The sequence below is a fragment of the Leptodactylus fuscus genome, chromosome 8, assembly GCF_031893055.1.
Source record: "Leptodactylus fuscus isolate aLepFus1 chromosome 8, aLepFus1.hap2, whole genome shotgun sequence".
NCBI classification, from domain to species: domain Eukaryota; kingdom Metazoa; phylum Chordata; class Amphibia; order Anura; family Leptodactylidae; genus Leptodactylus; species Leptodactylus fuscus.
In genome coordinates, this window is record NC_134272.1 from 18,609,079 (window position 1) to 18,632,392 (window position 23,314).

General features: G+C 42.2%; 1 protein-coding gene and 1 gene segment (V, D, J or C); both read right to left on the reverse strand.

Moving 5' to 3' along the window:
• Positions 1-203: 203 nt before the first annotated feature.
• On the reverse strand, positions 204-17,217 carry LOC142217148 (Ig mu chain C region secreted form-like). The segment is given in 9 exon segments: positions 204-298; positions 409-720; positions 1,053-1,394; positions 2,368-2,520; positions 4,426-4,533; positions 6,083-6,367; positions 8,419-8,718; positions 9,244-9,573; positions 17,115-17,217. Coding segments are annotated over 9 exon segments (2,028 nt in total).
• LOC142217149 (uncharacterized) overlaps positions 15,683-23,314 on the reverse strand; it is a 31,992-nt gene continuing 24,360 nt past the window's right edge. The window contains exons 12-16 of the mRNA XM_075285339.1: positions 22,001-22,351; positions 20,893-21,189; positions 18,405-18,743; positions 17,626-17,690; positions 15,683-15,794 (exon numbers count right to left, since the gene is read on the reverse strand). Coding sequence (XP_075141440.1) covers positions 17,668-17,690; positions 18,405-18,743; positions 20,893-21,189; positions 22,001-22,351 — 1,010 coding nt within the window. The 3' untranslated portion in view covers positions 15,683-15,794; positions 17,626-17,667. The remainder of the gene's footprint in view (positions 15,795-17,625; positions 17,691-18,404; positions 18,744-20,892; positions 21,190-22,000; positions 22,352-23,314) is intronic.

Below are 23,314 nucleotides of genomic sequence, written 5' to 3' on the forward strand. Positions count from 1 at the left end.
AGAAAAACATCACATTTAAGTGTGGCAAAACAATGCAGTAATATAGAATGAGCAAAAGCTGCTTGAGATTTTCCTTTTCAGTGTTACACAAGGAGTTTGTCGCTGCCTTTCTCTACAGACACATACTGGGGCAAATTTATTAAGACTGACATATTGTAATAAACGTTCTGACTGGTACAGGGACCAAGAGATTTGTAACCAGGCTACAGACTCTTCATACATCTGATGGACTTCCTGGTACCAGAATGGAAATCTGTATCTGGTAGGATCTGGTTAATGCCAGGAAAATTTGCAGAATCTGGGAGTCGAGGTGCGGATTAGGGTTTGAAGCACAATTTTTGGACAAAAAAGGGACTTGTGACAATCGTTCGCCTCGATATTATTGGTTACATTGGTTTATTGTCTCACCTGGATGTCCAACAAACATCTCTCTACATTCTGCTTTGTCCATTGTTTCATGTTTCCAGGTCACTTTTACGTAAAAACATTTTTCTATAAAGAGCTGCTCAGGAATTTTTGTAACACATTTTGTATCAATGGAGAAGGTCCCATCAGGATTTTCAGTGGAGCTTTCCTCTGATGGCTTCTTCTCCTGGGATTGTCCGTAGGTCCATGTGATCATTATGTCTTTGGGATAAAAGTTCACAAGTGATAGACTTGCTGTCACATCTCCTGAGTTATTGATGGAAAGCTGGATGGGACAATCAATGGTAGGCTTTACTGAAAGAAAGAAATAGCGTACATTTTCAGTAATACAGACTCCTGACATGCCCAGTATGTAGGGCCTTATATGATATATAATATTTATTTTTGATGTCATGCTGATGCGCAATCGGAAATTCATTGACACTAAATGAAAATCCAGAGCAATAAAGTCATAGTTTTTGACATTTAGTGAACACCGCTTATTCTTACTACGTAAATCTTTCATTGTGTGCAGTGAATAGACACCCTGGCCCTAAATGGTTTGGATGTGGATGACACTGGAGTGGCTTATGCTCAGGAGAACAGAAGCATTACATCCACTCCAAACTTTAGTCGTCTGAACTTACCCCACACTTGTATCTGTCCTGTACTCCGCTCCACCGGCTGCTCCAGGCTGGGATGTGTCACTCTACAGATGATCTCTGATCCTTGGTCCTCCCGTGATGGGGTCAGCACTAGACCTGCTGTACAAGTAAATGTCTTATCACGCTGGTGCTGGGATCTGCGGGGTGTGATCTTGTATTTCTCAGATGTCCCAATGATTTCCTCATTGCCCATCACTTTCCTTATCCAATTCACAGTCAGACTATTAGGGTAATAATGTGAGATTGTGCACTGGAGCTGTGCCTGGCTGTTCAGCATTAGAGTCGGGGTAAGGATTTCCCCCAGTTCTGGAGAAGACATAAGATCTACAAGACATTTGAACAAAGAAGAAAGTTACTTTCCTGACCCTTTCATTTCATGTTCGTGCACAAGTTTGTTAGTGACCTGAGAACGTACAACTTCTGGTCACCATGTAGCTATAATAATGCAGAATTGCATATAGTGCGGCAGCGAGGGTAGCCTTAATTTCAACAATAGTTTTTACTATATTTTAATACAAGGTAGTGTAACATTGCAAAGGAAAAAAAAATGCCCAAAAAATGAAGTTGTTGACATGTATAACTATGAGGCCCAGGGCCCAGGGCTATTATATAGGTTGGGGTAAAAAAAAAATGTGAGAAAAATGGTCAGTGACATCCAAAGTTAGACTTGAGCAGAAAGGGGAAGATGGGAAAGCCATAAAAGGGAAGGGGAGGAAAAGATGGCTGTGCCTATGTAGAGGTTTCTCAAACAAGAGATTTCAATGCCATCCTTTGGAGAGGTGATCAATTGAAGATCGGTGGGTGTCCAACACCCAGGAATCCCATGGACCAGATGTTTGAAGCCGTAGCAGCATTTCTACTTCTTGGCCATATGACTTCACATTCAATGCAGCTCAGACCTATTTAACCCTTTTCCAACATCTGTCTTAATAGTACGGCAGATGCTGGGTCTTTAAAGGGATTCAATCATTTGAATCTCATTTTTTCTCCCTAACATGTAAGAATAGCCTTAAGAAAGGCTATTCTTCTCCTACCTATAGAAGGCTTCTCTGCACTGCCGTTCTGCACAGCCACAAAATTACGTGCGTTATACGCCTGTAACGATACATTTAAATGAATGGGATCTGTTTTGAACACTCAAACTCTGACACGTATATACGTGCCAGAATGCGCACGCTTTAACTCCGTGTGAACTCGCCCAGACACCCGGAAAACCCCGTTGTTGTCAATGTAATGGTTTCTGTGAATCTGCAATAATACATACATGTTTAGTCTTTGTTCCGGTTAGTCCACTCACTGTAGGCCGGAGGTTTCAGTTTTTGGTGTGCTACCGTAGCCCGCAGGAGATATTCCTCACTTTTACTGACTTTGTCTCTGATACTTTCAATGGTGCTGGTCACATAAAGGTGCCGTCCTGATTTTCTTGTATGAGAATTGTAGATTGCAGAATCTGAGAATTTTCACTTTAAGTAGCTTGAAAGACTTAAGCTGGGTTCACACGGGTTTTTTTGGCCCGATTTTGACATGGAATCTGCGTCAGAATCTGGCTCCAAAAAACGCTTCCCATTGACTTCAGTGGGACCCGTTCACTTCTTTTTTCTGTTAGTGGTTTTGTGCTGCTTGCGGAAAAAAGAAGCGACCTGACCTTTCTTGCTGCGGATTCCGCAACGGAATCCGACGCAGAGTCCGCGGCCTGAACACTCCCTTCTGACTAGGCCCATTCATTTGGGCCTAATCTGGAGTGGAATGCCGCAACAGATTCTGACTCAAGTCCTGGATGTTCTGTATACCCCTAAAGCTATCCTAGGCACCAGTCACAGGAGCTTTACAGGAGGGCATTTTGGCATTCAGTGTTTGCTGTTGTACAGAACCAAATAATGAGGGCAATATCTCCTGGAATACACGGCATGAAAATGTTGCATATTTAGTTTTCACATCTGTACCCTGCTCCCTAATCCCATCTGCTGCCAGCATACACAAAGCTAAGATAATGACATTTTCTTATTTCTATTACTTTTCACATATGAGATGATATTACTACTAGATGTCAGCATTATCAAAACCTATCCAGGAAAACACCTTTAGGGTGCATGCACACTACGTAACGCCGGGCGTGTATGAGAGCCGTACACGCCGGCGTTACAGCAGGGCTGCCGAACACTTCCCATTCACTTCAATGGGAGCGCTCGTAAACGCCGCTGTTACGAGCGCTCCCATTGAAGTGAATGGGAAGTGTTCGGCAGTCTGCTGTAATGCCGGCGTGTATGGCTCTCATACACGCCCGAAGTTACGTAGTGTGCATGCACCCTTAGGAAAAGGCTCCACATTAGGGGCTGTGGGAAAAAAGGGCAGCGCTTTTCACAGAAGACTGCTTCACTTATACCTAGAGGGAAACCACCAGCATTTCCATAGGTATAATTGACATGCTGCGATTTCGTAATCCATGACAGCTTTGGAAATCACGGCGTGTCCAGAGCTCATATTTTCCTGCACTGTGGGGATGGGTTTCGCTAGAATCCCATCTACTTTGCAGGGACTGTAAAATGCTGCAGTTTTTCCTCGGTGTTTACACCACATGGGGCCTGAGCCTTAATGGAGCGGGTTTACAAAACTGTCACCTCACATAAAATAACTTGTTTGAAACCAAAGGGCTTTCTTTCGAGTTATGGATGCAAAACAACTCGTAGAAAATATCCTGTTCCCAGCACTAGTTTGGTATGGTCAGACATGCAGAGCTTCTAATACCCTTATATTGTGTAAGCCTATGGCTGGTCAGGTAATGGAGGGGGTGTACGTCTCACCCAGACTACTAAGGTGGGTGAGATGAGAAAACTCCAGAAAGAGTGTTTCTAAGCAGATAACTTTGGTCTGCTGAGGGTTATTTCAAAGTTCCGGTTACTGGGCTGGATTTTTAGGAATGGCAGGTAGGTTGGTAGTGGGACCTGTCATTCCACCCCTCTCCAGTCCACACTTTGGGGATGTTCCGGCAGCGACTCAGGTGCAGAGAGTCTCTTTGTCAAGGAGGCTTAAGAAGTCAGCTCCAGCAGCAACACTTTAGCAGAGCTTGGCCGGAGAGCTGACAGAGAGGTCATATTGTTGGAGCTGTGTCCTGAATGATTCTACTAGCTTTTGGATTTCTGTTATTCTAGGTGAGGTAACCTATTTTATGTTTAGTTAGAGCCTAGCCGGGCAGGGATTTATTTTTGTATTGTTTCATTTTGTTGCTGCACTATCTTTTTTGAGTGAAAATAAACTCTACCTTTGTTTTGGACTAAAAGAAACTGGACTTGTGTGTCTATGCCACCCCACCTAGCAACCCCAGACCCTGACAATTGGGTATAAGTAAACAACTTACGTTTCTGCTTGTATGTATACATATAAAAGAAGATTGTGCCAGCTCCAAATATCACAGACAGTAATATGGCAGCCATTACTACTAGACGTTTGTGGTTTGCTTTCAGATCTGAATAAAAAGAAGCAACTTAATCAGAAAATATGTAATCAAATGATTACTAAATAGTTCTATAGCAATATGGTCACTGTCATTTCATAGCATTGTAATGCAGTTTCCTTATATAACATGTTTCTTAGTATTAGAATTACTAAGTGGTGGTAGTCAGGGCCGGCTCCAGGTTTTTATGGGCCCTTGGGCGACAGAGCCTCAGTGGGCCCCCTTGTAAAGGAGGTGGGGGAGTCGAGACACTGTGTGTTGCAGATGAAGCGAGTGACGTCACACAGGAGTGTGGCATCTCCAACGCCATACCTCCCAATTTTTAAAGAGCAGGAAGAGGGGCAAAATGGGGCGCCGCGGCAAATTTGGCTCCACCCACTTATGTTGACTCTGCCCATTCTCATTAATTTATCATGTGCTCCCACACAGTATAATCCTCCTACAGTCACCCGTAAATTATATGCCCCCCCTCCATCTATCCCCCAGTTTCATATACACCCTTCCTCTGCCCCCAGTTTCATGTCCCCCCTCCATCTCTGTCCCCAGTTTCATCACGTTCTCCCCCTTCATCTGCCCCAGTTTCATGTCCCCCGTCTCTGCCCCAGTGTCATGCTGTTCCACCCCCCCGCCATCTGCCCCAGTGTCATGCCGTCCCCCCCCCTCTGTCCCCAGTTTCATGCCATTCTCTCCCCACCCCCTTCATCTTCCCCAGTGTCATGCCGTCCCCCCCCCCCTCCCCTTCATTTGCCCCCCAGTTTCATTGGGCCCCCTCCATCTCTGTCCCCAGTTTCATGCCGTTCTCTCCCCACCCCCTTCATCTTCCCCAGTGTCATGCCATTCCCCCCCTCCCCCAGTTTCATTGGCCCCCTTCATTATGTTCCACCTTAATAATTAATAAAAAAAAAAAACACTTACACTCACACTTACACTCACCTTCCATCGCTCCCCCGCCGCTCCTCTCTTACTCCATTCACATAAGCGATTAAAGCAGGAGCTGTGTGTGAGATCAGTTCCAGCTTTAAAGCTGCGGCTCTACTTGCGTCTGTAGGCGCGATGCGCCTACACACGCACGCCGGGCCACAGCTTTAAAGCAGGAGCTGAGCTCACACACAGCTCCTGCTTTAATCGCCTATGTATTTAATTCAGCTCATCGGCGTCCGTCCGACGCCGATGAGCTGATATTGGGACAAGCAAGTGCTGGGGCGGGCAAGTGCCGGGGGGCCCCCAGAGGCTCTGTGGGCCCTGGCACTTGCCCGACTATGCCGTGCGCTGACGCCGGCCCTGGTGGTAGTAAGTCAGGAGTGTCAGGGTGTATTCACATATATTGTACATGTAGTTTCTCTCCAGTGTGGAACAGAAATACCAGAGCTCAGGGAACAATAAAGCAAGACCCCAAACCTGTCAAGGACTGGAAAGAAAAACTCCAAAAGTAATATGTGTTGGTTAATGTCCATTATATAAATGTACTCTAACTAGACCTCTACAGTTTGGTTCTAGGAAGGTGTTACAATCTGGTGTGGTCAGTGAATTTTGTGCACATTATTATCAGATTATTACCCACCTTTTCCCAGTACAGTCAGGCTCTTAACCTGTGGACGCAGCAGGCTTTCATGTTCTACCACACAGGACACCTCCATGCCCCAGTTCTCCTCCGTTGGCATGAAATTAAAGACAAGGTCCAGGGCTGAGCTGTTAATTCTCTTTGTTTCAGTTTCCATCACACATGTCCCATTCAAAAACCAATTCACCACAATGGATTCTGGGTAAAACCCAGTGATGTGGCAAACCAATATCTGTTCTACATTCTTTATAAATGTGTGAGGAAGGATGTGAATCGTTGGAACAGCTGCACATAAAGTAGAATATAAGTTATTAATCTAATATAGTTATTGGTCTATGACCAGCCTCAATAGTAATGTACTGAATGTCCCATAAACTGTAATACAGTTGTATTTCTGTCTATGAGACTTGCAATCATAAAATTGCAGGTTCAAGCCACCTAAGGCTAATAGGATAGTTAAAAAAAAAAATTCAAAGATATAAAAAAAAAATCAAGAAAAAACTAAAAATTCAAATCACCACACTTTCGCTAGATTTAAAATAAGGATCAAAAACAAAAAGCTAAAAATTATGCATCCCCGTGTCCAAAAACACTCGATCTACAAATATATGTAGAAATATTTTTCCCATGAAAATAATCAAGAGAGCCAAAATGTTGTTTTCATGTGTTTTCGCCTTCCATAAAAATTGTAATAAAAAGCTATGAAAGCATCCGACATTATCCAAAATGGTATAATTTAAAAGTATACCAGGCCCCGCAAAAAAACTAAAAATGCCTGTAGTGGGAAAGGGTTAAAGCGTAACTCAACTTTCAAGCAACTTTTGATTTTCTGGCAGTATTTGAGCCATTAATATATTTTGTAACTTACTTTATTAATATATTTTGGCTCCTTTCTGTGAAATCCTGCATATTTTTTTTTCACTATTTCTTTGTTTCTGTATTGAGAGCTGTTCTCTGGTTCTCACTGAATGTAACGGTGTACGGGTATACAGGCAGGGAAAATGAGGGGATGTGTCACTTCTAACAGTCTCAGACAATATAAAACAGGGGTAGGGAACCTTTGGCTCTCCAGCTGCTGTGAAACTACAACTCCCAGCATGCTCCATTCACTTCCATGGGAGTTCCCAGAACAGCAGAGCCAGTATGCATGCTGGGAGTTGTAGTTTTGCAACAGCTGGAGAGCCGTACGTTCCCTACCCCTGATATAAAACATACAAACTTGCTTTTTGTGTCATATGAAAGAGGAAATTCTCTTCTGTCTGTAGTGCTATGAAAACTATTTCCAGAGATATCACTGGATGAAAACACAGTCAGGATTAGGATATTTATATGCAGCTGTAAAATATAGATGATATAAAAATTCCAATCCTGGCTGTTTTCAACCAGTCATATCTTTGGAAATAATTACCGTATATACTTGAGTATAAGCCGAATTTTTCAGCACAGTTTTTTTATTTTTATTGGGGGGGGGGGGGGGCGGAGGGTCCATGACCAGTCACAATAGTAATGTATAGAATCTCCCATAAAATCGTGAAAATAGAAAAGTAGCTTTAAAAAAATATATAATAATGAAATAAAGTAAATAAAAGTTGTAAATCCCTCCTTTCCCTAGACTACATATAAAAGTAGAAAATGACTGTGAAACACATACACATTAGGTATCTCTGTGTCTGAAAGGGCCCGGTCTACTGAATATACGGGATCTGCAGTGCTCCTGTCGGGAAGGGGTTAATAGGAGCACTGCAGATACCCTGTATTCAGCCAGGCTGAATTCCGAGTGGGGGAGAAAGAAAACCTCAGTCCTCAAGCTCAGGGAAGGGGCACACAGACAACCAAAACGCCCCCTCCCCTTCCCCAGCAACTACTGCACCCAAAAACTCCGACCATTTTCATTTTTGAAATTTTCCAGTAGCTGCTGCATTTCCACCCCTAGGCTTATACTCGAGTCAATAAGTTTTCCCAGTTTTCTGTGGCAAAATTAGGGGCCTCGGCTTATATTCGGGTCGGCTTATACTCGAGTATATACGATAGTTTATTAATTTAGATAGCAATAAACTAAAAGATAGCATTTATACAAAATTTTATATTTAATTTGAATTTGATAAAGTAAATTGCAAAATGTATTAATGACTCGTATACTGCCAGAGGTCAAACGTTATCCAAAAGTTTAGTTACGTTTTAAACACAATTTTGCATTCTGTAACCGAGTGTGTGCATGTTAATTATTTCATATGTAGAAGTTTTAGGAAAGATTGTTGTATGTGATGCTAGGTGGCCCTTTTTTAGTACTTTAGTATTCAGTTGATAAGTGCAGCCTTTTTATCCTCTTTAGTTACCTCCATAAGAAAGCTGGAATATCTCCTGGTGCAGTTGCTGTAGAGATTCATGTTGGACTGTACATGAGAAGTTCTGTTCTCTGTCCTCCTCACTGGGTATGATCATCACTGAGCTGTTCACATTATATAATCCATCTTGGTTTCTCCTAGGAGTCTCCACAGTCACATCATTCAGTCTCTCTGCGCCCCTGAACCATTTCACATCAATGTCCACAGGGAAGAATCCAGTGATGGAGCAGCGCAGGACACTCGTCGTATTCATTACAACTGTCTTACCTGTGATGGTCACCTGTGGAGGAGCTGAATTTAGGAAATATTACAGCATTACATGTAAAGAAATTAACATATTTCTCCAATTAAACAAGCGGGATCTGCCACTGCTTTTGAGTTGAATTCTGACCCAAAATCAGTGACAGATTCCACCCTGATTCTGCCTGATTTAGCCCATTAATCACAGATGGAAAGTAGCGATGGTGAGCCGGGGTGGGGGTGGACAATGAAGAGGAATCCAAGGCAGATGTCTGCTTCTAAAATGCTCTCTTCATTTTACAATGTCTGAATGTGGCCTTAGATTTATGAGATTGTTGCATGATGGATGAGTGTTTGCAGATACTCAGGTACTAACTCACATCAAATAAAATACAAGTGAGGACACTGGGAGGATTTTTTTTTCAGCGCTGAAAATTCAGCACCAAATAAAGCGCCATTTTCCTCCGTGTGACTGGACCCTTATAATACATATCCCAACAGCTGATCATCAGGGGTCCGGCAGCTGCAACACCAACACTATGTAATTATCTAGGAAGAAAATCAGTAAATCCTTACCTTGTATGTCCAGCCTGACCTCCCCCTCCTTCCTCTTTGAGCCGTATATTACAGCACACTTGTACAGGCCGCCATCAGACAGTATTGGATTTGAAATAAACAGATCGGCGCCCCCATCCCAGGCTCTGTCTACATAGGACAATCTGGGGTTTGGGATTTTCTCTGATTTGTCGTCAACTCTTAAGACTTGTTGTCCTTGGAAATACCAAATAATTTCAAGTAGTGAACGTTGGACTGGAGCTCTATCCACTGTGAATGAGCACGGGATCTGCACATTGGTCCCCAACCAGGCTTTATAAGATGGTGGGACAAACAACTTCACAGCTGAAACTGTAAACCAAGAAAAAGGACACACGGGTAATGGCCAGACAGACAATTCATTGATATATTTATGATAGTTAGTATAGAAATATTCAATGCAATCCAAAAATATTTTCAGTGAAATCTAAAAACACTAACATCACTCAGCTATTTAATATGCAACATACTGGGGTTGATTTATCACGGCTTGTGTGCCAAAAACTGGCATATAAACCATGAAAAGGGGTCACAAGAGTGAAAGCTTTTGTGCATAAATTGCATCCCCTCACCCCACCCCTGCACTACACTTTCTTCAAGGCCAGTGGCTCCATAAGATTTATGATCATTTATGCCTGTTCTTTTAGTCACAATCTGCAAAAGATCAGGAATTATCAATACCAATATGGAAAATGCTGGTCTTGATAATTTGCGCACACAGAGGTGCAAAGCTCATTAGTAACAACACAGTAATCAGATATCTGACTGGTAACGAGTCATGCACCTGTGTGCTCATCACATGGCCATGGACTGGAAATCACATGACCATGGACTGGAAATCACATGACCATGGACTGGTTTTGATCCTCTGGATTGTAGAAAAAAAATCTGCAGCGGAAATGCTGTGCTTTGAAAAACACAGCATGTCATTTATACCTGCGGAAACACTGGCGTTTTCTATATAAGTATAATAGCATTTTTCATTTCTGGCCCTTTGGAAGAAGCTGTGATGTGTTTTTTTCCTGCAGCATTTTATTGCTGCGTTTTTGTTGCATGGGGCCTTAGCCTTAAAAAGTCTGTATGACGGCCTTTAAAAAAGGATGCCATCCCACCGATGCATAATGGTGGTCCTGTCAGAATTTCTACCTGCGTCAAGTGAGGATGGGTTCACACCTGCGCCCGGGTCTCCGCTTTCAGGTTTCCGTCTTCTGCCCGAGAAACTGGACAGGAGACGGAATCCGGCAGTCAGTTTTCAAATCGATTCATATGAATGGGTCTGCAAAGTGTCCGCCCGCGAGCGTCTTCTGGTCTCTGAAGCGAAACCGTTTTTTCTTGACCGGACACAAAGTCGGAAATGCAGGACTTTGTGTCCGGTTAAATAAAAATGGTATAGCCGCGGAGACCAGAAGATGCTCACGGGCGGACACTGACTGCCGGGTTTCCATCTCCTGTCAGCAGAAGACGGAAACCCTCAAAGTGGAGACCGGGCGCAGGTGTGAACCCGCCCTTATTATGCTTATCCTCTAATATGTTTGAAATGAGGTAAAATAGGATCTTTTTATGTTCAGAAAGCACTGTAGTTCATAGGCTGTGCCTAGTATTGTAGCAAAGCTCAATTCTTTCAAGTTACCCAAAGGGTTAATACAGAGAAAAGATGATGGCGGTGACGTGCATGCACAAAAACAAGGCAATATCCTGCTGCTCTGCGCTCCAAGGACATAACATTTCTACATTATATAATATACTCTCCAGCATATATATCTACATCTATTCAGCATATAGAACTGTATACTTTATATACATGAGTAATTTGCACGTCATTTTGTGCAATCTGCTAAGGAAGCCCTTGTGTATATACTGTATACTCTGCAGCTGCCTAGCCTAGCCCTACCAGATTCATCTCATTTTTGTAGTTTTATTCTTGATGCTATATCTTATCTCTGCCAGTAAAATAAAACACAAACCTGTCTGTAGGAGATGGAGAACCAAGGGTGCGGCATTCATGTTCAGCTGATTTCTACAGACTGTTTTTTCTTTGTCCCCTTTAGTTTCACTTTCAGATCTGGCTAGGCAGACAAAATCTTCAGGAGAAAATTGGAAAATCCCCAACACATCTGAACGTATTATAATATCATACGTGTTTGTTTTTAGATTTTACCATACAGGACCCCACGTAGCGGGCCACGGCCAAAATCCGCTGCGCAAAAGACCACAGCGGAATCTCATTGTGCTTTTTTCCCACAGTAGTTTTCACAGAAAGTCTGCATAGTTTTCCTCAGTGGATTGTCTGCTTTTATTATACCTGTAGGGAAACCGCCTGCATTTCCTTAGGTCTAATTGCCGTCCTGCGATTTACAAAAACGAAACAGTTTCTGAAATCTCAGCATGTCCTCTGTGGATATTTTTCTGCAATGTGTGAATGGGATCAGCCAGAATACTATAAAACACCACGACCAAACCTTGGCATTTTTGCAATGTGCAATTTGCAACTAGAGCAGCATGGAGTGCGGTGCAGAGTTGAAATCACATTTCTCTTTTTGTTCTCCTCACCCTGGGCTCTCTCATTTTGTTAAGATATCTTGCTTTTTTTTGCAGGGTAATTTGTAGATGTTTTAGAGATTATTTTGAAGTGCGTGTAATCTAATGTTTAGAATGTACACATCAGAAAACTATTGGCCTATCCTACTAATAATATCAATGTGAAAGTTTGTATGTTTGGGTGTTTATTACTCGATCACACTAAAACAACTGAACGGATTTGGATGAAATTTTGCACATAGATAGTTTGTAACCTTGATTAACACAAAGGCTGTACAGCGCAATAGACACTTCTGTGAGGAAAGGCGTTCCTGACAGACTGTTAGAAACGCCCTTCTGACTGTGAAGAGCTACGGTACCGGCACCGCTAGCTCTTCACCCGGGGCACAGATCGTGAAAGCCGACTGAATTCAGCGCACTGTTGGCTTTCTAGCGGTGTATTATACCGCATGTGATCCAGGAGGTGAAAGGTCCTCTTAAATAAAACTGCAGGGGATCTGATCCTGTGATCACAGCAAGATTAATAATCTGATTCATGGCTGACCCAAACACTACATATACACATAGTAAATATAATACAGTAATGATACAGGCAAGTAAGGTCCAGTCATAACAAGCTGCTTTCTGCAACACATGGCCTCAGCCTTAAAGCTGCAGTATATGTATATATGTTTTATGTTTATGAATGGAAAAAATATAAAATGACGGCATCTTAAAGCAAAACACTCTTTCCACTATATATTTTATTTAATTTTATTTTTTCAAAGAAAGAAACATTTAGTGTAAAGAAAATAGCAGAATATTAATCTTCAAAATATCAATACCCTTGTTAATGAATGGAATATTTTAGTTTATAGATTCATTGACACTAAGAACACAGGAGCACAACTCTGACCACAAAGGTTTGCAATACATGGAAAAGCAATTCTATTTCTGTCTGTTTTTGTCAAAGTCAATAATGTGGTATATAGTGTGGTAAAAGAAAGATTTGCCTTCCATTTGCAGCCATTTTTGTATCTTTAAACAGATCCAGTAAGTGTGATGTGAACAGACCATCACCATTGTTTCCAAAGACTTTTCTTCTGTATCTAAGTCCCACTTTACAAATTAGTGGATTTAATTTCCATACATAATCATATGCCTTGTTAATAAGCTGCATTACTTCCTTTCAATTTTGCTTTAATTTGATACAATGCATAGTTGATGTATCAGATCTGCACTTAAAGGGGACCTATCGTCACCCCACCAACTCCAACCCATTGCCTCCATCAATAGACTCCACCTCCATCCTTTCACCACCTCCAGCTCTCTGTATCCTTTCACCTTCACCATTGATTCCAGCACAGATAAGATTTTCCTCCAGTTTCCAGCATTTCTAAGCAATCCTTTTTGTTAGTTTTATCACTCAATATGCTAATAAACCTCTCTACTGACAAGTGGGCGGTCCTGTGCTAGAGGGCCTGATTAGCATATTGGGCGCTAAAACTAACAGCACTGTTTGCTCAGGAACGGTCTGGAGGAAAAAATTCCAACTGTGCCAGAATCAGCTGAGCAACATCTATTGAAGGTGCAAAGAGTTGGAGGTGGTGAATGATCTGAACTTCTAGCAGCGTAGATTCCTGTGATCATGTATTTTGGACCCACTGCTGCTTTTTCGCTTATTTATTTATTATTTATTATGCTTACTTATATAGCGCCATCATATTCCGCAGTGCTTTACAGATATTGTCAGTCACTGTCCCATATAGGGCTCACAATCTACATTCCCTATCAGTATGGCTTTGGTGTGTGGGAAGAAACTGGAGTACCCGGAGGAAACCCACGCAAACACGGGGAGAACATACAAACTCCTTGCAGATGTTGTCCTTAGCAGGATTTGAACCTAGGACTCCAGCGCTGCAAGGCCACCGTGCTGCCCGTACTTATAAATACTGACCAAAATACTGTTATGTAATAGTGGCATAACTTGTATATATTGTTACACCTCAAAAAAGAAGTTCAAGTCTATTCCTTCCCCACATGCTAAAAATTTTAACTGTGTGGCAACATAATAGAGCAGAACTCCTCTGCAAATGACAAAAAAATATTGTTGTAGCATTTTGGCGAAGCTTTTTTCTTCCCCACAAATAACAAGATGGATTAATATTGGATGGATATTGTATAGATATTAAAGCAATGTACTTTTTTTTTATTATAATGTTTTCATAAAATAAAAAAGTCATAATCTTTTAATACTTGTTCACATCTGCGATGGTATTCCGTCCGGGGAGTCCTCATGGGGACCCCCCAAACGTACTACCAAACACAATTACAAGCGCTGTGCATTAAAGGCACACGGACCCCATAGACTATAATTGGAGTCCGTGCGCTTGCTGCGCGTTGCCCACACGAATTTATGCGGACAGAAAAGTAGATTGTGAAGTGCTTCCCTGTCCACATGACTCATGCAGAGATCTGGTGGCAAGCACACAGACCCCATTATAGTCTGTGAGGTCCATGTGCTGTCAATGCACACCGCTTGCAGTTGCGTTTGGTATTCCGTTCGGGCGAGGGTCCCCATGCGGACTCCCCCGGACGGAATACCAACGCAGATGTGAACGAGGCCTGAGTAATAAACTCTTACATCAGTTCCTATTGTGGCTCCTAATCTAAGTCACTTGCATTGTTTTACTTTGCACCTGATCGAAATGAAATAGACAACAGTATTGAGCTAAATCCAGCTCGGGAGACCCCAGAAGATTCAGGTTTTGTGGCTGTAAAGTCTTATTTATAGGTCCACATATCACATATGCGTGGCATCCACATTTTCACAGACACCATACGTAACCATTTATTTCAATGTATTTATTCAGACATCAATCCATAAAAAAAAAGTGGATGCAAATCCTTTTGTCACTTATTCTGATGTATCACACCAAAGTCTAAGGGCCCCTTCACACGGCGTAAGCGCGCCGCTCATTTAGACACGTATACACGTGTCCGAGTGCGGCGCTTCAAAACAGAGCCCATCAATTTTAATGGGAAATATCGGCATATACGCACGCTTCCCATTGAAATCAATGGACTCTGTTTTGGTGCACTTACACCGTGTGAAGAGGCCCTAATTGTCCATAAAAATAAACAAAGACAAGCAAAGTACAGAAATTAAAACATGAGAGATTATATATCCAAACAGTTTCAATAAACCCTTTTTTAAGGGGATAATTTACGAAAGACAGTTAATGGGGCTCTGCCACAAGAAGTAGTTATCCTCTGACCACTGAGACACCAATCCTGAGAATGAGGATTGTTTCCCCTCCTCCATTATGAATTCAACATGACCATAGTCAGACCAGGAGGGGATGTAGAGCTGTACTTCAGTTAACTCCAGTGCTCCCAATTGAAGGAAATAGGAGCATGGATGAATCCCATCCTGCACGGGAACACCTCCATTCAGGCTAGCAGCAGTTTGATAATGGGAACCATTCATTCTAAGGATTGGTGCTAGTCTCACGCCAGTCAGACGCCCACTGATCAGCTAGTTATGCTCTATTTTATGGATGGAGGATAAACACTTTTCTTGCCATAATCCCTTTAATAATCAGGAATGCCAATAATGTTGACTACACAGATGTGGACAAATGATTGAGATCTAATACTCATAATGGACACTGAATGTCTGTGTGAGTCTGTCAGTTTTCCCTACACTGTGCTAAAGAGATCCAACCAGATCGGATCCAAAAAACCCTGTCTGAACTTACCCTTAATCTTATAGATGCGACAAATTTATCAAACATCTTGTGACATTAGATATATGTGGTACAATTCACACCAAGGCAACTCCAGCAAAACTGACTTCCATAAATTTTAATATTTTAATTTCCATAAAAATTTGCCCATAATGAACGTCCTGTGCTCCTTTTATTTGGAATGTAGGCCACTTCTTCTAGTGTTTGAAACATTGGTTCCCGATGTATGAGGAGCTTCATATGATTGACACCCTGAATGTGGTTTATCTGTGAAGAGGAGAATAAAAACACAGTAAATATTATTAGGAAATCTCCATATTAAACCAAAAGAAATACTGTTAGGCTAAGGGTGCCTTCACACAATGTAACGCTCTGCTCATTATGTCCATTTTACATGTGTAAAAATACACGTGTAAAATGTAGTAAGCCATTGAGTTCAATGGTTTACACGAGTATTTTTGAGCGCGTAATTTTACGTCTGCAAAATTACGCGGGCAGAAATACGCGCGTAAGCCATTGAACTCAATGGCTTACTATATTTTACACGTGTAAAATGGACAAAATAAGAGCGTTACATAGTGTGAAGGCGCCCCAAGGCTCCACGGGCCGGAAACGCAGCGCTAAAGCACTGTGGGAACAATTGCAGCGTGACCACATCACGGTTCTTCCCGCAGCGCTTTGAACAGAGTTCACGAAGTTGTCCTGTTACAATTATATCTACGGGGAAGCTGCTGGCGTCTCCATAGATATAATTGACATGCTGCGATTTTCAAAAATGCAACGGTTTTGGAAGTCGCAGCATGTCCACGCTGCAATTTTTTTCCACAAAGTGGGGATGGGATTCACAACAATCCCATCCACTTTGACAAGTACTGTAAAACACCTCAATTTTTCAAATTGCAGAGTTTCCGGCCCATGGAGCCCCGGCCTTAGGGTGTATTCACACGGAGGAAAATGGTGCTGAATTTGGTGTGGAATCTGCGTCATGATATGCAATATTTGGATGGGATTCTCTATCACTTTGCAGGGACTGTAAAACGCCACATAGGGCCCTGGCCTAAAAGTGGATATTTCTTCTTTTTCTACATCAGCATTAGTAATATTTTAAAGGGATCCTTTCATTAGAATCCCTTTTTTTCTAACTAACACGTAGGAATAGCCTTAAGAAAGGCTATTCTTCTCCTACCTTTAGATGTCTTCTCCGCGCCGCCTTTCGGTAGATATTCCATTTTCCGTCTTTACGCAAATGAGTTCTCTCGCAATACTGGGGGCGGGCTTCAGCGCTCAAACAGAGGCCGGTTGCTGAATAAGATGGAGGCGGCGCTGGAGAGTTCTCTTGCAGCACTGGGATGCCCTCAGTGCTGTTTGAGCACTGGGGACCACCCCCAGTGCTGCGAGAGAACTAATTTGCATAAAGATGGAAAACGGAATATCTACCAAACGGCGGCGTGGAGAAGACTTCTAAAGGTAGAAGAAGAATAGCCTTTGTTAAGGCTATTTCTACGTGTTAGTTAGAAAAAAGGGTATCCAATGATAGGGTCCCTTTAAACAGTTTCTACTTCAAGGCAGTTGCTGAATAATACTCACCAGTAGGTTCCTTTATCTTTAGAGGTCCTGTACTTTTCTCTATCGGTTCCTCCAGGATTGGATGTTCCACTTTGCAGGTGAATTCTGAGTCTTCATCTTCCATTGGGTGTGTAGTGAATACTAGCTTGGCTGTACAGGAGTATGTGGAGTCCGGCTGTCTCTGGGACTCAGTGACTGATGTCTTATACTTATCACTGTCCTGTACAGGTTCCAGGACTCCCTTCTCCTTCTTATACCAGGTCACATTCACATTATCAGGGAAATACCTGGAGATTCTGCACAGTAGCTCAGGCTGAGCGCTGTCTAGAGTTAGATTAGATGTGTCTATTTCTTCAACGAATGGTCGACAGGGACGATATGTGGAATAATTACTAAATATTTATTATCCATAATGCCTAGTACTATGTACTATTAACAGAATCTGGCACTTGGTAAGAGTACCTAAACTTTCAAACTACTTTGGATTTTCTGGAAGGATTTCTGACATTAATAGATATTGTGATATACTTACTTATATTTAGGCTTGGTGTGACAGTTCTGTCCCTTCTGTATTCTACGCCTGTATTCTACGGGTTTCTGCATATGATTTCAAAAAAAGGAGAAAAAATCGTTTTAATATTTATTAAAATAACAAGTACAGACAGAAAATCAAAACTTGTTTTCAAGGCTAGTACGCTTTAAAGAGGTCAAAATAAACACAAAAGTAAAAAATCAGACAGTGTTTTACCTTTGTGAGGGCGGGTTCACACCAGAACTCCATTTCCAGGTTTCGGTCTTCTGCTGACAAAAGACGGAAACCCAGCATTCAGTGTCCGGCTGTGAGCGCCGTTGAGCATTTTTTGCTCTCTGTGGCGAAACCATTTTTTTTAAAACCAGAGTTTAAAAAAAAAGCGGTTTTGCCGCGGAGAGCAAAAAATGCTCAACGGCGCTCACGGCCGGACACTTTCCAAACCCATTGACATGGATGGGTTTGAAAAATGACTGCAGGTTTCTGGCTCCTGTCCAGTTTCAGACAGAAACAAGTATAATGTGTAAACCATCAAGTTAAACCAAAAGAGCCGCACATCCTCTGATATAACGTGCAAAAAATCTGTGACATTTATAAATCATATCATATATATCACGTCATATCACAAAATTAAGAAATTTGCTGCTATATAAGACTGACACTGAGTGCTGATGTTGCCATGTGTACCACTGTCTGGTCAATAGAAGAAAAAGATAAGTTTTAAAACTTTTTCTACTGATAACTTTACAAATGGTGATGTCCATAAGCTGTGCCGTACTCACTTTGTACTTGTAATGGTCCGCTGCTTCTCTCTATTGGTCTCTCCAGGCTGGGATGTTCCACTCTGCAGATGAGTTCTGATCCCTGGTCTCTCAGTGATGAGGTGAACCTCAGACTGGCTGTACAGGAGTATGTGGAGTCCGGCTGTCTCTGGGACTCAGTGACTGATGTCTTATACTTATCCTTGTCCTGTACAGGTTCCAGGGCTCCCTCCTTCTTATACCAGCTCACAGTCACATTATCAGGGAAATATCCAGAGATTCTACATCGTAGCTTAGCTTCATTCATTTCAGTCAGAACAGGCTTTTCAATGTCATGTAATGTTGGACGCCAAAAAGATGCTGCAAAATGTGACCACAGTAGTGTTCAGCAACAGTACATTGTTATTATTACTCACATAGTGCCATTATATTCTGTAGTGCTTTTACAGATTTTTCCTGTTTATACGACACTCTAAAACATTAGCTGCAGATGCAACCAAGAAATGGCAGAAACAATATTGTACAAGATCTTGCATACATGTTACATCACTCAGAGATTGTGATTGCTGAGTCACTCATCACATGACCATGCTGCTGGATCTGACAATTTTTATTTTATTTCAATTAAAGACTACCGTAATTTTAGATTAATTTTAATTTCAAGTTTAAGACGGAGTCTGCAGGCGTCTGGTAGTTCGGCGTGTGTGACATGGCCACATACCCACCATCCATGAGGCACAGTCGGAGAGGACAGAGGAGTCTCCCATGGGAGAGTAGTATCCCTCGCCAAAGCAGTGCCGGCATTGGAGGGAGGCAGGGACGCAGCGGAGGCAGCTGGATGAGGCTGCTTGTGCCGACAAAGCTCAGGCTGCAGGTCCTGTGTCAGCGCCGGCAGAGCAGGGGAGAGTGTTGGCCGGGTCTGAACTGGCATCACTGGCAGAAGACTGTTGGCTGTCTCCCAAGCGGAGGAAGAAATTGTAGATCAACACATCAATGTGTCACCAGAATTGTGCTGTCCTATCTGTAGGCAGCATAATGTAGTGACAGACACTCTGATTACACAGGTGTTTACCTTCCTATTAAGACACAGTATTTTCTATAAAATCACAGTTTACCAGATGCAGCAGAGGCCGAGTGCTGGGAGTGCTGTGTGAGCCTCAAGTATTGTGGAGTTACTCTGCCTACCTGCTGTTTTACCTTGTACATTAATCTAGACAATGCTGAGAGGTGCCTTCACCTTGCAGATGACTGTGGTCAAGATCGGTGTGCTATCCCTGTTTTTCTTGTATAACACACTGACCCATGCATTTCTATGGGTTCATGCCCACGACTGTGATTTCCACGAATCAGTGTCTGGGCTGTCAGTCCCCGCCACAAAATATAGAGCAAGTCCTATTCTGTTCAGTGTCAGTGTCTACGGCAGGGACTCATGTATGGCAGACTGATGTACTCAGTGTGGTATCTGTATTTGCGGACAAGCTACGGACATCATTAGATATCTCTTGTGGGTTGTTTTTTTTTTTGCAGATTCACAAACTAGGATCACACACTGATGACACACTGTCTGTTTTTGCGGACATACGGCACTGGTGCTGAAGACACACTGTCCGCAATAAAAGGAACGCAGATTACTAGTTTGCGGACCACAAAATACAAAGAGTCTACAATCAGGCTAATGCCCCATGTAGCGAAGCGCAACAAAAAAAATGCTGTGGAACAAAATGAGTTGTAAACGCATAGCATTTTTTTCTGCTGCGTTTTTCTAACCAGTGACTCCATTGTAATCACTATTTTTTTTTGTTCTGTATGTTGTCCTCAGATAAAGCAGCATACATGTGATGACAGAGTCCCCCCAGGCGTGTTACATTCCACCAATGACTCATTTACAAAAATAGTATTGTTTTGCTCCCCCTATCTGAATAGAGTAGTTGTTGGAAAGGCGCTCCCCCACTCCTTTTGTTTGGAGGTAGTCAAATCATTAGAAGGGAACAAAAAAAACGTTCTCACAATCTCCCAGCAGTCAGACCCCACTGACCTACAACCTATCAACCTGTGGATAGTTAAAGTGCTTTGGTGGGACATCTCCTTTTAGGGGGTGTTCACACATAGGAATTTGGCGCTGATTTGGGGACTAATTCTGCCTAGATTCCCACCAAAAATAATGGGAAGCAGAGATCGCAGCAGGATGCTTAAAAATGTGTTCTGCTGAATCGTGCTACGGCTGTTTTAGCCATGGAGTTTGTGGTTCGAGACTTCCCCATGATAAGGTTGAATCATCTGGGCCTAGTCAGCAGCGGAAAACCATGACAGAATACTAATGTCTCTGCAATGACATACCGCCATGGGGAGCCATCAGCCAGGAAATGAAGGGGAAGTGCTCTTCTTCTATTTCCTCTGTGTGAATGACTCCTACATGTCCACATGGCTATGGCTTACTGGATTTCATGCTAAGAGAGTAATTTGCTTTCCTGAAGCAGAATTATTTTTGTTTTTTGCTGGGTGTTCATACCTGCGTGTTGTAGTTTTAAGCATTCAGGATTTTCCATAGAAACATGGCCCCATGTCACCTGCACAGGAGCACTTAGCTGTGTCCAAGGAATCTTACATTCACTAATGGCATCAAATGTTTCCTCTTCTTCTCCATTCACCTGAAGGATTGTTTTTGTTGCCATTACATCGTGTCCTCCATTTTTCCAAGTTATTTTTAGGTTTTTAGGAAAGAATTTTTTTAGATTCACAGAGCACACAACCTCATCTCTGCTATAAGGAGTTAATATTATCTCTCGCTGTATCAACTGCGGAGTCACTGAAAATGAAATGTAGAAGAAATATATGTTATATGCAGGAAAACATAATATGTATATAAATATAAGTATTAAAGTTCTCTGACCCTCCACAATGGAGCTGAATTAATAAAAAGTGAGGTGAAAGAAAAATAGATCTCTGTATCTTTATAGGTAGGTTAAGGGGATATTGTCATTCCTTAGGGAGAGACCACCTTATAGGTGTATGGAGACTTATTAAGCCATTGGCGCTCCACAGTGAGGGATCATGGGAAGAATATGCAAATCTGTCTCCCATGGTGTTAATATAGGGAGAAAGTGCCTCAGTCATGCAGCCCAACAGAGGGCGCTCCCTTTAACATCATGCCCGACCTTCCCAGAGGCCTTTGCTGCAATGATGTGGGATTATTAGCAAGTTAGTCTCTCAGCCAAGGACAGCTGTTTCGATCTGTTGGATCTTCCCTCTATTGGGCTGCATGACTGAGGCACTGTCTCCCTATACTAACACCATGGGAGACAAATTTGTATATTCTTCTCATTATAGGTGTATATGCATTTCCACATACATCTGAAAGAAGCGCTCACCATGAGAACTGGGATAGCTTTCCCGGATTCCCCTTTAGTGAGTGATCCAGGAGCTTGGCTAGGGAGAGGGCGCACGTGCCCACCAGGAGGGCTCTGTGTGCCCCATCTGACACGGATTCCATAGGTTCACCACCATGGCTTTATGGGGTCAGAACTCAGTGATTATATATTGCTAGCCTATACCAGGCCACATAGTTATTAATATCATTATATATACTACAGTAAATAATATGAAGACCTCAGACTTACATGATATGAAGAGAGGTCCTGCGGTTCTCTCTATATGGAGCTGCAGACTGGGGTGTTGTACTCTGCACATAACCCAAATCCCATGGTGGTGTTGGAGTAATGGGCGGAATTGTAATGAGGCGGTAGACTGGTATCCATTATTAAAGTATTGCAGATTCGTGAGCTCAGCCTTGTATCTAGACTTGCACTGATCTACGGTTGTATAATTTTGGCTTCCTCTCTCCTTTATAAACCAGATCACGTTCAGTTTATTTGGGAAGAATCCACTGATGTCACAATGTAGATTTACATCTTTATTTAGCAACATATCCGGTGTGACTATTTCACTTACTGTTGGATACCACGGGAGACCTAAAAATATAAAGAAAATCTCATATACATAATTTTATGCCTGTGCCATAGCTGATAATTATATCACAGTGATAATTGCAACAGGTCTGATACTACAGAAGTAAAGAAATACAGGGAGACAAGCAGAGCTAATAACAATTGACAGAACATGAGTAAAAGTCTTCTCTGTTGGCCTGATATAGATATATATATATATATATATATATATATATATATATATATTTTAACAGACCTCACACAACAGCATTAAATTCAATATCGGTCACATTAAAACGGTCCACCGATAAATTGGTCATGTGAATAGTTCCCATTCTTATACAGTGAATTTAATTCAGCCGTTAAAAAATCTACTGTCACACGCCCTACATCATGCAAACGTAGGGTTAATGTGGGGTGTTATAGAGGTTATAAAGCTGTGTATATATAGCAGATAATACAGGTTACACAACCACCTGCCTGTACGTATGACAGCTTCCATATACTGTAATAATGTATGATTGTATGTATTACTAAGGATGTCTGATTGTAGCTTCTGCTTTAGGAATACAAAGCTGAACATTTCATTAACCCCTTCCTGACATCCGCTGTACTATTACACCGAATGTAGGTATTTAAATATGGTGGCTGCTCAGGAGCTGATTGGCTGCCATAGCTGCTTGGTGTTTGCATTAGGTTGTCCAGGCAAAAAACAAAAAAAGTTTTTAAAATAGGCTGGGGAGGTGAAAAAACAAATAAAACATACTTACCTGTCCCCGATGTTGTGGTGTCCTCCTAGCGCAGTCCAGTCCTGCTTCTCCGGTGTCTTCTAGAATTGAAACTTCTCGCCAACTGTGATGTGTCGGATCCCTTTTGTTGAAGCCGCTGCTTGGCCTCAGGCGAGTATGATTTTTCAGATTTTTTTTCACCTCCCCTGGCCTATTTAAAATATAATTTTTTGGCCAGACAACCCCTTTAAGGCCCTCG